At 37.3% G+C, this 15,296-nt stretch overlaps 1 protein-coding gene across 7 annotated transcripts in view; it reads left to right on the forward strand.

Annotated features, from left to right (window-relative positions):
* Positions 1 to 15,296, forward strand: part of LOC139767458 (ATP-binding cassette sub-family C member 4-like) — a 140,042-nt gene that overhangs the window by 116,589 nt on the left and 8,157 nt on the right. For all 7 annotated transcript variants that reach the window (XM_071696861.1, XM_071696862.1, XM_071696860.1 and 4 more), the window contains 5 exons: positions 8,165 to 8,315; positions 9,429 to 9,535; positions 11,650 to 11,770; positions 13,045 to 13,215; positions 15,052 to 15,179. In XM_071696861.1, the coding sequence (XP_071552962.1) occupies positions 8,165 to 8,315; positions 9,429 to 9,535; positions 11,650 to 11,770; positions 13,045 to 13,215; positions 15,052 to 15,179 (678 nt within the window). The remainder of the gene's footprint in view (positions 1 to 8,164; positions 8,316 to 9,428; positions 9,536 to 11,649; positions 11,771 to 13,044; positions 13,216 to 15,051; positions 15,180 to 15,296) is intronic.

The following is a 15,296-nucleotide window of genomic DNA, read 5'->3' on the forward strand; positions in this document are numbered from 1 at the left end:
AGTGATAATCACAGTCCAATTGAGAGAGGCTGACCTGGGTGTGCAGAAATGGTTCATCCATATGGATGAGTGAAGAAGGATTGACTAAAAGGATCTGTGAGTCAGACGTGAAGGGAGTATAGGGTTTGGGGAGAGTGAGAAGAAAATTGGAAGGATGGGATGAAGGCAGGTTTCTGGTATTGGGGCTTACACATTCAGGAGGGAGAGAGGCTTGTTTGGGATTGTTTAAGCTTGCTTGATCTATTACGTGAGGGATGATGTGCTATCAGGAGGCCAAACGAAACCAAGACATGTGAAACCTGTCTAGATAAACAATGGGTTAGTTTGTGGGGCTTGGCGGATAGTTTCTGTTTTCATTATGTTATTCAGACGGGTACACTAGAGGTGTCCAGATCAGGCCATAGTTCATTTTACCTTAATGTTATGTTGCTAAGGCAGGAGAGGCATTTGGGTTTTCAAAAACAAAACGATGATTATGTTTTAGGGTGAGAATATCTGTAAACATTCCGAAGATAGAAAATAGTTCAGAATTATTTTTTCCTTTATTGAGTGCCATGCTTTGGTAATATTTGTTGCATAGAAAGGTACGAGAACATTAAAACATAACTGAATTACAAGTAATAAGGACAGTCATTGGCTTGAAAAGAACTCTAAAACCACATGTATCTAGACTCCAGATAACCACAGTTTTAATTATTATACGTAACAACATTGCATAAGGATTGAGTGGATACTTCTTGACATAAAAGGGTATACTTCACACAGACAAGAATTGATTATAAGGTTAAAACTGTCGCAGTGGCTAGGAACACTAAATTCAATTTTTGGTTAAATGTATTGTTATTCAGTATATTCTCATCAGACATGGTTTGAAATGTAATCTTGTCATTAGGTCTGTTCTTTATAGGATCATCCCTTTGATTGCTGTAGTTATTATTAATGGTGTTAAGCTTTTGACCTGATATTCTCCTTTTTTGTGAACTAGTTTGGTGGGTAGTAATGCTTCCTTAGAATACTGCATTTTCTGGTCTGGCCTCCCCTGGAGAGTGAGTGCATTTAACATGGGGCTGAACCTTAAGTTAAGTAGTTTGGCAGATTGTGAGCGCAGCCTCAGGAAACGGGGCAACAAGTATCTTTACCCAAGTCATAATCAGCTTCATGAGTCACCGACAGAAACATTCCCAGTCACTTTTAGAGATGAGGTATTGGCTAGTGAAGGATAGCTCAACTCGTCTTCAGTTATAGAGATGGTACACATTGGTTGTTTAATGGTATTTTCCCAAATCCCAGATCAATTTACTATAGTATAATTCAACTCCTTGTTCATTGGCATCCTTTATCTAATGTACTAATCTTTTCTTGACTTCTTAATGCATTGCTGCAGTCAGGGATAGAAACTTTTAGATGTTTGTAACTCACCTGGCGAGAGGTCGTTTGAGCTTTTGCCATTAGTTGGAATCCTTTTTTTTGTCTATCCATTTACATTTCACTTTTCAGTGTCCTCTAAACATACTTGACCATTTTGATGCAGAATTAAGAGGAATGGTCCATGGCTGGTCACTTTTCAGCTGTCCCACTACTTTAACCACCATTCAAGATGGTTGCTTTTACTAAAAATTTGTCCATCGGTTGTCTGTTGGTAAACTTTCCACAGTTCGGTCTTCTCAGAAACTACAGTACAGTTTGAAGTAAACATAGCAGGGATTGTCTTTGGGTTGGTCCCTTTCTAAAAGTGCATCTGATGACCCTGACCACCATCCAGGGTGGCTGCTGTTACTAAAGAAAAAAGATCTGTCAAATATCCAAAATTTCTCTGTTTAAAGGCACATTTGCTTGAAATTTGAACTACAGCAACATTAGTATCAGGTTTTAACATATATTCCTGTTTTTACCATGAAATAAATAGTTTTGCTTATTTTTTTGATCTTGCAAATTTATCAAAGTATGACAAAAAAAATTATATTATAGTTTGGGAATAAAGGTTTATGTGAGCCTCTAGTTATAGGGAAATAATTATTCCTCTTGTAGCAAATTAAATGCCCTTGATTTGGAAGAGCCACCTTCAGTTAGTGTGTTGATGGTTTGTGATGATAATATTGTGAAATTCTTAGTGTTTCAGCCTTTTTGTATAAAAATACTGAGTTCATTTATTGCTTTGAAAGCCTCTTGATCTATCAAGAAAAGGCTATATCTGAAAATGTGTTTAAAGTGTGTCAGATTGTCATACAGTATGATTTGCCTGTGATTTATAGTATAGCTTCAGGTCAAGGTGTTCGTCTTTAAACTTCTGTAGCTTTTACATTTACTTCCAGTGTAAGAGTTCTTTTCGTATGTCAGTGGTGAATAATTCTCCGGAAGCTTGATAGAATATCTATATCCAAAGGAAAGCATTACACCATCCCAAAGACCAATGGTTTGCAGGCATCTTAGAAGCTCTCATTTAATGAGAGAGTTTGCTTAGTCACTTTTGTGGCATTGTAGAAAATATTATTAATAGCAATTTGACCATTTTCTTAAAAATTTTGCATAAATTTTCTTGCCATAAAGTGTACATGAAAGGTTTCAAATGATAGGGTTTGCAGACTTTGTGTGCATTAGCATATAGAACATCCCAGCTACACGTTAGGCTTTTCATACATTAGATGAAAGGTTAATCCCCATACTGATTTATACATCTCAGATGATTAAAAGCTTGTGCACTGAAAAAACATTTATTTTTAGGTTGCTTTTGTTTTGAAGTTTATTTGAATTACAAACACTAGCATGGTCATACGTTTGTCATGACCAAAATGTCCTCGAAAGAATTGATTGCTAAAGCTTTTTTGTTTTGCGCTACCTCGCAAATGCGGGAGACAGTGACAAAGCAAAATAAATAAATAAAGTTTTTTATAGATAGATAATAAGGCTCACAGTTTTAATATATATTTTCAAACCTGAAAGATCAGCAGTCATCATATTTCCAAACATCAGATGCTTAATAAGAAAGGGGCATGCTATCATGTAGTTTTTTTTTCTAACACAGTGCTTTGGGTCTTGGATTTCTTATCATAAACTTTGCATGTGAATGAAAAATGGCAGTGCATGATAACTAACTAATGCAGTGCTTACAATTTTCTACATTGAAAAATGTTCCATCTTGCTCAGAACGTTTTTGTGGTTTCTTAATGTAACTACATCCTGGAATTGAGTTTCTTCTCCCATTTGCTTTGTGTTATATTGATTAATTGCCCGTAGGTTGAAGTGCTTCAGACATGTGATGGTAAAACTTTGCCTGATGTTTTAGTAAATTAACCCAGTATAATCTGTTGGTAATGATTTCTAAGGCAGTCTACATAAGTAAAGATTTTAATCACAGCTATTCATTAGAGAGCTCATTGAAGCCCCACATATATCATCTAATTGCAAAGTTAGCCAAGCAGTTGTGTTGACGTTGCTCGCCATTTGTTTTCAGCATATGTTAGTGGATCTAATAATGAGGGATTGATGAAAAGGGAGAAGACTTAGTTATGATTTCTTTGGCTTTCACTGCTTTGTTATTACAACCAGGTATCCTCTGTTCAAAGAAAAAAATCTGAAGAGTTGTAAACTAGGTTTGTTTGCGAAATGTCATAAATGGTACTCTGTTGCTGTCTCAGGCATTACTGCCCACAGATATAGAATAGCTTAGGAACTTTGTTGTACACCTACCTGTTATATTTGATTATTTTATTTTACAGAACTTTAAGGGCATAAAAAGAATATATTTCAGTATGTATGTCAGTGTTAGATTATTTTCCATGTCCAATAATGCATGAGTTTCACACACCTATCTTTGAGGTATTACAAATGGAATTTGTGTTAAAACTGGAAAAATCAGATTAGAAATATGTTCAGGTACGTGTAGGAAGAGAGGAAAGTGATTGGTTCTCAGTGAATGTAGGTTTGCGGCAGGGGTGTGTGATGTCTCCATGGTTGTTTAATTTGTTTATGGATGGGGTTGTTAGGGAGGTAAATGCAAGAGTCCTGGAAAGAGGGGCAAGTATGAAGTCTGTTGGGGATGAGAGAGCCTGGGAAGTGAGTCAGTTGTTGTTCGCTGATGATACAGCGCTGGTGGCTGATTCATGTGAGAAACTGCAGAAGCTGGTGACTGAGTTTGGTAAAGTGTGTGGAAGAAGAAAGTTAAGAGTAAATGTGAATAAGAGCAAGGTTATTAGGTACAGTAGGGGTGAGGGTCAAGTCAATTGGGAGGTAAGTTTGAATGGAGAAAAACTGGAGGAAGTGAAGTGTTTTAGATATCTGGGAGTGGATCTGTCAGCGGATGGAACCATGGAAGCGGAAGTGGATCATAGGGTGGGGGAGGGGGCGAAAATTTTGGGAGCCTTGAAAAATGTGTGGAAGTCGAGAACATTATCTCGGAAAGCAAAAATGGGTATGTTTGAAGGAATAGTGGTTCCAACAATGTTGTATGGTTGCGAGGCGTGGGCTATGGATAGAGTTGTGCGCAGGAGGATGGATGTGCTGGAAATGAGATGTTTGAGGACAATGTGTGGTGTGAGGTGGTTTGATCGAGTAAGTAACGTAAGGGTAAGAGAGATGTGTGGAAATAAAAAGAGCGTGGTTGAGAGAGCAGAAGAGGGTGTTTTGAAATGGTTTGGGCACATGGAGAGAATGAGTGAGGAAAGATTGACCAAGAGGATATATGTGTCGGAGGTGGAGGGAACGAGGAGAAGAGGGAGACCAAATTGGAGGTGGAAAGATGGAGTGAAAAAGATTTTGTGTGATCGGGGCCTGAACATGCAGGAGGGTGTAAGGAGGGCAAGGAATAGAGTGAATTGGAGCGATGTGGTATACAGGGGTTGACGTGCTGTCAGTGGAGTGAATCAAGGCATGTGAGGCGTCTGGGGTGGACCATGGAAAGCTGTGTAGGTATGTATACACGTGTGTGGACATGTGTATGTACATGTGTATGGGGGGGGGGGGGTTGGGCCATTTCTTTCGTCTGTTTCCTTGCGCTACCTCGCAGACGCGGGAGACAGCGACAAAGTATAAAAAAAAAAAAAAAAAAAAAAATTCTTTCAAGTAAAAGCTGGTAATTACTTGTAAGAATAGGAAAATCATTTGAAGGAAAGTATTGAAGAAGTGAATAGTGAACTTTCCCACACTGGTTTGCACTGTTGGTACAAGGTTTTCAGTTGGAGGCCAGGGTTTTATACATCAGGAAAAGTTTTTATGGGAGAAAATTTCCATTAAACCATAGGGAATTAAAATTGGAAAGTGTTGAATTGTTATTCTATTAGAAATCTTTTTAAAAAAGATGAAATTTATTTATATAATAGTTTATTAGGTTAGGTTAGATATCAAAGCCAAACTTGAACCAACATTGATCAGTAGAATATTCTCATAAATGATACCATTTTGTTAACATTTCAGTATAATGTTCTGTAATTCTTTGAACAAAGTTTACTCATTCACAGTAAATTCTAGTATTTTTTCATGTTCACCATTTCCCCACATTAGCAAGGCAGCACGTGGAACAGGGAAAGAACAGCCCAATTCACTCATATTTACTGTCTAGTTATCATGTATAATGCTCTGAAACCAGAGTACCCAATCCACAACCAGGCTGCACACACCTTTCTCTGGTTACCCCGACTATATCATATGCCCTGGTTCAGCCCAGTGATAGCACATCATTCCTCGTATAACACATTACTCTAATTCACTCAATCCCATGAATCTTAAATGTACTTTGATATGTTTTTATTTTTCATGGATACATTAACTTTAAAACAAAAGTCATGTTTAACAAAAGCAATGATCTTGTTAAAAGAAATTCAAATGCAGCCATAAAACAAATGACAGGCTTTCAGATTACTTTGCCACAACTCGGTACTGTCTGCCATGATGCAGAATAGTAGTGGTACTATGTACCTAATCACATATGAATACTGTACTTATGATGAGATTTTGCCAAAAGGTAGGGTAGGCGCATAGTGCTTACTGCATATTTTGCTTGGCAAACAATGCTTTTGTTCTCTGCTGCCATGCATTGTATTGTTGTCATTCCTGTGCTTATCTGGAACAGTATTTAGGTATATTTCATGGCATGTTTTGAATGTCACTCTGCTTATCTCCTGCAGATTTCTCATTTTGCTTCGCAGTTCCTTGAGTGACTTTTCTGACTTTTCATCTGGAACAGAAGACTTGAGCTCAACCGTGTAGTCTTCACTTTGTTGTACCAATATGTGTTGATGTAATATCATATGCCGTTATATTACAATTAGATAGGAGAAAAAATTTATACCATGGCATATTTTATCAGTTATATGCATTAGGGTGAAAATAAAGACAATATGCTATCATGGTTTATGTAAGTAAAAGCATAATTGGAAAAATCCAAGTAGTGCTGTATTAAGTAAAGATATAGGGGACAATGTATGATCAGTCTACTAGAAATTATCCTGAAATGTAAAACTTGAGACTGAATTGGTTACTTTTACTGCACAGCTTAGCCCTTACTCCTGATGGATAATAAACCATTACTGCCTTAAATTGTACAGCTGTAGTCATAATACAACCACAATATGGCGGTTCATGAAAAGCTTTCTCTGTTGGTAGTTGGGAGAAAAAAAATAACACTTGCACATTACTCACTGTTTGTCAGTATTATATGTTGAGCATTTTCTTACTAGCATGGTAGGTTCCACTTTTACGAAGTGACTGAACAGCCATAAGGAGGCTGCACAACCAAAATGTACTGTATATCTTGCAGAAAACATCCATGGCAAGAAAAGAAATACTGCATTCGATAAATGAAATTTTTTTCTCATACTTGTTAGCTGTTTCCCAAATCCAGGTGGTAGCTCCAGGAACAGATGAATAGAAAGCCTTATTTGTTCTCATCCATTCTCTGTCATGTATAATGCGCTGAAACTACTGCTCTCTGTTCACAACTGGGCCCTACAGATCTTTCTTTGGTTTCCCCTGGCTGCATCTCATGCCCTGGTTCAATTCATTGACACCTTTTTACCCTCTGTTTACTATATTGCTCTATTCCACTTTATCCCATGCACATCTTTCACCTCTTGCATGCTCAGGCCCCTGTCACTCAAAATCTTTTTCACTCCATGCTTCTATCTCCAGCTTGGTGTCCCCATTCTCCTTTTGACATATATTCTCTTTGTTAACCTTTCCTTACTCCTCTCCACCTGGCCAAACCATTTCAGCACACCCTCTTCATCTCCTTCAACCACACTCTTCTAATTACCACATCTCTCCCCTATCCTTTTATTACTTTCTAGATCAAATTATGATCCGAGGAATTAATTGAAAGGCATAAAAGCGTAACATATATGTTTACAAAACAGAATCCATCAGAGGTTGAATTGTTGAATGCTTTTCATGAATTATATTGAAAATAAAGTTAAAAATTCCAAAAACTTGAACACATTGATGTCATAGTGTAAATAGTAACTACACATTCTAAAGAAAAAAGCAAAATATTGAATCTAAGAGTAAAGCAGTGTGCTTAAAACATTTCAGATCATATTATGTAATCTAAATCAGTGAAAGTTATAGCTGATTGGTAATCAGAGTTTAATGAGTGTTTAAAACATATCGAGAGCTCAAAATATTGAATATAAAAATTTGGTAACACATTTGCATGACAAATACTTTCTGTATGGTATTATGGGGCATGATCTTTGTGAGAAGCAACTATGTCTTTTAGTAAATATAACTATGAACTCTGCATGAACAAATTTTGGGCAATTAGGTTCAGGAATGGCAAGTAGGTTGACCTTGCATCCAGGGCGTGAGGATAGCAGAACAAGTGCAGTATTCATAATAACTCAAGAAACTGGGAGAAGTGTGATTAAATGTCTGTAACACTGTACTTAGTTTAAGAATATGATTTTTTAAAAGAAACTTAGTTTAAGAATATGATTTTTTAAAAGAAAAAAGTATCTGTAACATAAATGTTATCTTGAGCATGCAAAGTAAATGTTTAATATATTTGATTTCCGATATATTTGTAAAAGTGATAAGGCAAAGATACACAGATGCAAGTTTTACATTATTGGATCAATACTTCTTTCTTTCTTAAGTATATTGATTCTTGATATATTGAGTTCACTTTGAAATTTAATGTTCTGTGACAACTTAACCTTATTATATGTATGCGCAGATTCTCCTGAACTTCCTTGGTATTATTGTGGTGATTTCTTCCATCAACATCTGGATAATCCTTCCCACTATGGGTCTTGGCATTATCTTTGTCTTTCTTCGTCGCTTTTACCTAAGTACTGCACGTGATGTGAAACGTCTGGAAGGCATCAGTAAGTTACTGAAATTTTGTGCTTTTTTAGCTACTATGTATCATGAAGTATATTTCTCTTTTCTGTTTGTATTTTTTTATTTTTGACTATAATGTGAGAAGGTCAAATTTGAAAGCTTAATTTGCTCATTTAACCATATCTTACTACTTGACCCTCTTTTGTAAAATTCATTCTAACGAGAATAGGCCCAGATTTTACAAACTGATTACCATTTGATCCACCCCACATAAATGGAAAAGTAGTAGATAGCAATGGGTAGATTTGGTAGATAAGAGTATGAACTTTGAAAGAAGGCTTATCCATCTGTCAGGTGATATCCTGCTTATAAAGGGCATTTTCTCCTCGATTTCTTTCTTTCATATATGTTCGTTATTTCCTGCATGAGTGAGGTAGTGTCCAGAACAGATGAATGAGCCTTGGAGGATAAAAGATCCTCATTTATCTCCTTCCCCTGTTCCTTCTCTTGTAAAGTAATATAGGTGAGCAAGATTTCGAGCCCCCACTATCGCCCTTTAGTTACCTTTTACAATGCACAATATTCTTTCTCCCCAAACCCTATATAAAACTAAATACTCTGAATGATAAAATTGTACGTTTCCGGAGAATCCCTCTCATTAATGCATATGTACTTTTGATTGTCTCCTTTCATATTAACCCCTCCCCTTTTTTTTTTTGTGATTGGCCCTGACTCGGCTTCCTTATTTACACTCACGGTTTTTTCCACTCTGAAAACTGTTAATGCTAACTAATCCTATCATTATGCAGTTGTAGTCATTGACTGAAGGATGCTTTAGAAAAAATGAATTGCTGCACAGCTCTTCTCTACAGCTGTCATTGTCAAATTGCAAGTGTTTGTACAGTAGTATAATTCGTTACTGTTTCTGTATTTCAGTTATGTAAATGAGATGTAGAATGTTTAATGAAGGGATGTTTTGAAAATAAATGGTAAGTCTTGTAGGAAATACTGGACATTGAGTGACAGGTATAAATTCCATATTTTGTCATGTTATACAGTGTTGTCCGACAGGTATAAATTCCATATTTTGTCATGTCATACTGTGTTGTCCCCAAGATATATGATGATCCTAAACTTATGTGAAAATACATCAACAGCCCGAAGTCCTGTATTTTCCCACCTGAGTGCCTCCTTACAAGGTCTCACCACCATTCGAGCATTTGAGGCACAGCAAATATTTATGGATGACTTTGATAATCATCAGGTAAGCTAGTGCATTAAGATAACTAGATTTTGTCACTTTGATTGATTGTCTTTACCAAAACATTTTACCAGTATAGGTTAATGATATATGTTCCTTTGGATTATGTCGGATTTGAGTGAGGATTTTATGTAATGAAATTGAACTCATCATACAAACATATAGTCTCTCCTTGTCATATGTCATACATTACACTTGACAATGCTGAACTCACACAGCTCATTCTTCATAACTCTAGATTTTCCTGTGGTGAGTACTTTGCACCAGCTCTGCCTTTGGCACAATGGTAGGAGCAACAGATAGAAGTAGTCGTAGAAACATTTAGGCAGCAACATTAGGTAGTAGAAGTAGTAGGTAGGAACATTAGGTGGGAGCCTCTGCAAACACTGCACTAGAGTTGCCCCTTGCCAGTGGCCTGTTACGGGTGAGGCACTAAAGGTTGAGAAGCGACGCTGGAGATCTCTAGTTATAGAGACTCCATTGCGATGGCCACCCACTTGAGGGAGTTCCAGTTGGAACAGGCATCAGAGATATAGATAGATAGATAAATAGAAAGCAGCTTTGGAAGAAATAAAGTGGTACAGTATAGGAATTAGGGATTATAATAATGTGACTGGGAAAGCAGGTGTGAGGTAAGATATCCAAGAGGGAAGTGGTATGTCCTCATTGAGGACTTTGATGAATATACAAGCCTGCTTTATGAGGAATTGTTGCATTTATGTGTGTAGGTATAAAACCTTAGTTTCACTACTTGTACACAAGAGGGAAACAGCAAAAAGGTTATGGAGTTATGATACGTATAATGTGAAAAACTTGTGGTTATTAAAAAGGTGTATGGATTAGACCTTATAAAGATGTATGGCCTACGGAAGATCTCTGGTAGTATGGTGGAAGTTAAGAGGGGAAGCGATGATCTTAGAAAGAGACAAACAAACAGGTCTAGGAAGTGGAGTGGTGAACAATAAAAAAATGTCACGTAACAGAATGCGAGGGAAAGGAATGTTGGTCTTTTGCACTGAAGATGTGGGTGGTAGATTGAAATAATAATGATAATGATAATTTTGAAGCACTGTTAATGTGGAAGACAGTACTATGTTGCTTTGAGCACGTCGAAGATGTAAATAAGTGATCTATAAGCTTGTCTGTAGGTGATACACCAAATTCTAATGTGAATTGGATTGAGGTTAATTATTAGTCTTGAAAACATTTATGGTAATTTAGTTATAATAAAGAGTGAGCATGCAAGCTCTTGTTACATTCTTATGAATGAAAACCTGAGTTAAAGATTATGGAGGAGTTGTTAAATGAATATGTTTGACTATAAACTGTATGTATTAGCTTAACTTTTTTTCTTTACGTGCTTTTCTTTCCTATGTAATCTAGGTTACATTAGGAACTGAGCCTTCCGGCAAAAAGGTGCTTTCCTCGTTCTTTTGTTCCATCTGTTGGAAAGTGATAGTACCGGAGGGATCGCCAGCCCTCTGCTCCTACCCCTCTTATTCTCCTTTTTGAACATGCTGGAAATAAATAGTATTCTTTCTTCCATATTCCCAAGGATAGCTTGTACTTGATACGATCATGTGAATTACAACAAACTTAAAAAGATATTGGTTGATAAGTGAACAGATATTCTTAATTGTGAATGACTGGTAATAGTTGAACTTGCTGTTGAATTAGTGATATTTTTACTAAATTTCTTTTCCCACCTTAGTGAGGTAACATTAGGAACAAACAACAGCCTTATTTACACACATATCCACTTTCTAGCTCTCAAGTATAATTTACGGAAAACAGAAACCTACCATCCACATTCAAGCCCCCACAGACCATTCTTTGATTTACCTTGACATTGGTTTCACATGCTGTACTTCATCCCTTTGACAGCATGTTGCCCCATCACATACTTCGTCAACCCAGTTCATTGTACAGTATCTCGTGCATGCTTCTCACACTCGTGACCATTTAGTTCCCATTACTGCAAAATTCCTTCATCACTCTCCCTCTTCCTTGCACACGATATAAATTCCTTATTAAGTTTTTATTTACCCCATGTATTCAAAGCACTTTCCACATAATGATGATATTGGTGAACTCACAACTGCCACAACTTCCCACAGGACCTGCATTCTTCGGCTTGGTTCCTGTTCCTGTGCACCACACGATGGTTTGGCATCTGTTTGGACTGGATCTCATGCATCTACATTGCCGTCGTCACTTATAGCTTCATGGGCATGACAAGTGAGTGATGTTTTCATATTTGTCTAGACTAAATCTAGTGCGTCTACAAAGCTGTTGTCGCAGAGCTTTATAGGCACAAGAGTTGAGTAATATTTTGACATTTGCCAGCATGGGATCTTTTGCATCTACATTTCTATTGGCTCATAGAGCAGTATGGAAATGATAGATGAGTAATGTAATGGTACTTCTGATATGTAACTTATGGAGTGCTTGAGAGAAAGTTGGGATGGGATGCATATGGACCTTGCTAAGACAGGGTGGGATACTATTAATTGAGAGAGGAACAAAACAAAACTAATGTTGGTAGTAGCAAGAGGCTTTTTTTTTGCATGAATTGAGTTAGTTCTAGTATCAGGAACAGCGGACATTAGGTCCATTTGTGCATATCCCGATTCTGGCTATGATTTATAGTGCGCTAAAACTAAAGTCTCTTATCTACAACCAATGCTGGTTTATCTTGACCTTTTTGTATTCTTTGCTTTTGTCCTTGGGCATCTCACCTTGGGTCATGCTTTTGTGGAACAACCCTACGAACCAATCAACAATGACATCCTCTCTCTTGAGAAACTCAGCCAAAATCTCATCCAAACTTGGAGCTTTATGACACATTATTTTGCATAAAGCGTCTACTTCCTCTTGTTTACCAATTCCATCTGCCAGGACAGTGATTATGGGTTTTTCCCGGAATTATTTGATTCTATATATGCCTAATCATGTGATACTGTTTTTTATGGCATGAGTTCACACTACATATATGTATTATCATTTACATTTATGTATTCTTTTTACATTTGCATGTTACTTACACAGACAGAACTTTACTTATATCAATAAATGAAAATAATTTTCTTTACCAAAAATGTCAAAACTTATATCACGGAAATAGTTTATTTTCTTCTAAAACTAACTACTGGAGTCAGCACATACATATGATATCATTCCCTTATATTCATTCTGGTTGATGTTGTGCAGTTGACCAAGAGGCATAAAATTTTCTCGATCTGTGATGGTATGATACTAGTGACATCTGTAGGTAAATGGCAGAAGCAAACATCACTTGGGATTTTAATTGATGGCAGGAGCCAATAATGCATCACATGATGCTTGGAGCATTGAAAGTGCTAAAGAATGCTATTTTTTTTCTTTTTTTTAGTAATTCCTTAAAAAAAGTAAAGTTAATATATTAGTAATATATTAGAAATATTAGAAATCTTGGTGAACTTTAGTCATAATATGTTCTTGAGTGATCAGCATATGGGCATTTCCATTTGCAGATGCCCTTGGTGGAGATATTGGCTTGGCCATCTCGTCGGCAATGATGCTGTCAGGAATGTTCCAGTGGGGAGTACGACAGTCTGCAGAGGTTGAAAACCAGATGACCTCAGTTGAACGTGTTGTAGAATACTCAAGATTAGAACCTGAAGCTGCTCTGGAAACTGAAAAAGGTCAGTTCATAATTCTTAATGTACTCCTCACTTCAGCGAGGTAGCACCAGGAAAACAGACAGAAAAGGCCACATTCATTCACACTCAGTCTCTAGCAGTCATGTGTAATGCACCACAACCACAGTTCCCTTTCCACATCCAGGGCCCATAGTTTTTTTTTCCATGGTTTACCCCAGATGTTTCACATGCCCTAGTTCAGTCCACTGACAGCACATCGCACCCAGGTAAATAACATCATTAGTTCACTCTCTTCCTTGCATGCCTCTCACCCTCCTGCATGTTCAGGTCCTGACTGCTCAATATCTTTTTCACTTCATCTTTCTACCTCCAATTTGGTCTCCCACTTCTCCTCGTTCCCTCCACCTCTGACACATAGATCCTCTTTGGCAACCTTTCCTCATTCATTCTCCCTATATGTCCAAACCATTTTAACACACCCTCTTCTGCTCTCTCAACCACTTTCTTTTTATAACCACATATCTCTTGTACCACATGTGGTACACCTACAAGTAGCTAAATGGAGTACTCTTTTAGGTAATTTTCAACAGAATTTGCCATACACTTGTAGGGCCCTTCTGGAACTTTGCAAAGAGGGTTAGTACTCGTATATGTTGCATGAGTACTTTATACATGCCAACTCTTCTCTATTTTTGTAGATTCCAGTTGGACAAACTGTGCACCATGCTGGCCCTGCCAGAGTGTCCCATGAACAAGTACTGAACAACTGCCATCCCAAAACATTTTTAAACACCACATTTACAGATGTACACTCACCTGAAACTAAACTCCGTGTGCATGTAAGAATTACACTTTCTCGTCCGCACGTCGGGAACCACCCACCCTTCTCGACAACATTACAGTCCCTGATCCAGCATATCATAAGACCCTTCATGCTGGGGATGCAAGTTCCATATCGAAGGCACAGAACACTCACTCCTAAACTGTCCTGCACTCGTCTCACACAGGCATACTCACAACACCACCACACTCCTCGACCTGAAGATCGGCCCATTGGATGCACTACAGGAGCTCCATTAGATTAAAGGAATGCCTAGGGCACGAAGTTAAGATAGGGAGTGTCCTGATGGCTTCACAGGAAAGCTGTATGTGTAGTTTTTGCCTCTTCTCAACCAAACTTGATAAGCACTGACTTTTGCTACCCTGGTAATGTTTAAGATTTAAATTTTGGCAAAATTGTACTCCGGATTGCTCATAGTGGGTGAATTGTCCATACATAGCGTTGGTTAACCTCAGTTAAACTTTATGTTGTTCATTTGAGATCCCTTGGTATTTTGTGCCCACACCACAGTTATTGTCAAGGTAATTGGCTGTTTACACGTGCCGATGCTGCCAAAAAGATGGTGCATGTATCTCAAGTGCTTTTGGGGTATGTTATAACAGGGTCTTGACTTGATTTATGCCTGAACAATGGATTATGCACTGCAGACAATCTATTTTTGTTAAGTTTTTGTCCAGGCATGACTTGGTAAGCAATCTTGGAGACTTTGAGAGGTCTCAGGTTATAGTATTTTATTTGAATTTTTTCACAGGTATTATATATATATCTCTTAATGCAATAAGAAACCTGTTAAATTTTTTAATAACCTCACCCAAGCTTTGCAAACCAACAGAATCTGAGTCAGTGATAGCTGACAACAGTGATGAATGAGGCAGCGTTGTAAGTCTCTTATTTCATTCAAATGCAAAGCTAAAATTTACGTATTTTTAACTTTTTCAAATGCAAGCCTTAACTCATACAGCAAGGAAGTATTGCCAGTAGTACCTTGGTCAGTTTATGCATTTCATGAAGTAACAGAACTTACCTCATTATTGCAGATAAAACTCCGAAAGAAGGTTGGCCAGAACATGGCATCATCACCTTCGAAGATGTCTCCTTACAATATAACGAGAATGAACCTCCAGTACTGAAGAATCTTAATTTCTGCATCAGGTCAAGTGAAAAGGTATTAATCAGTAATATCCATCTCTTTAGCATTCTGTGTAGAAACATCAGTCGTAGTATGTCTGAAAATAATCTTGAAAAAATAAAAGAAATTGAGAAATATACAAAAGAATAGTTA

This window comes from Panulirus ornatus, chromosome 61 (genome assembly GCF_036320965.1).
Source record: "Panulirus ornatus isolate Po-2019 chromosome 61, ASM3632096v1, whole genome shotgun sequence".
In the NCBI taxonomy this organism is placed as follows: Eukaryota; Metazoa; Arthropoda; class Malacostraca; order Decapoda; family Palinuridae; genus Panulirus; species Panulirus ornatus.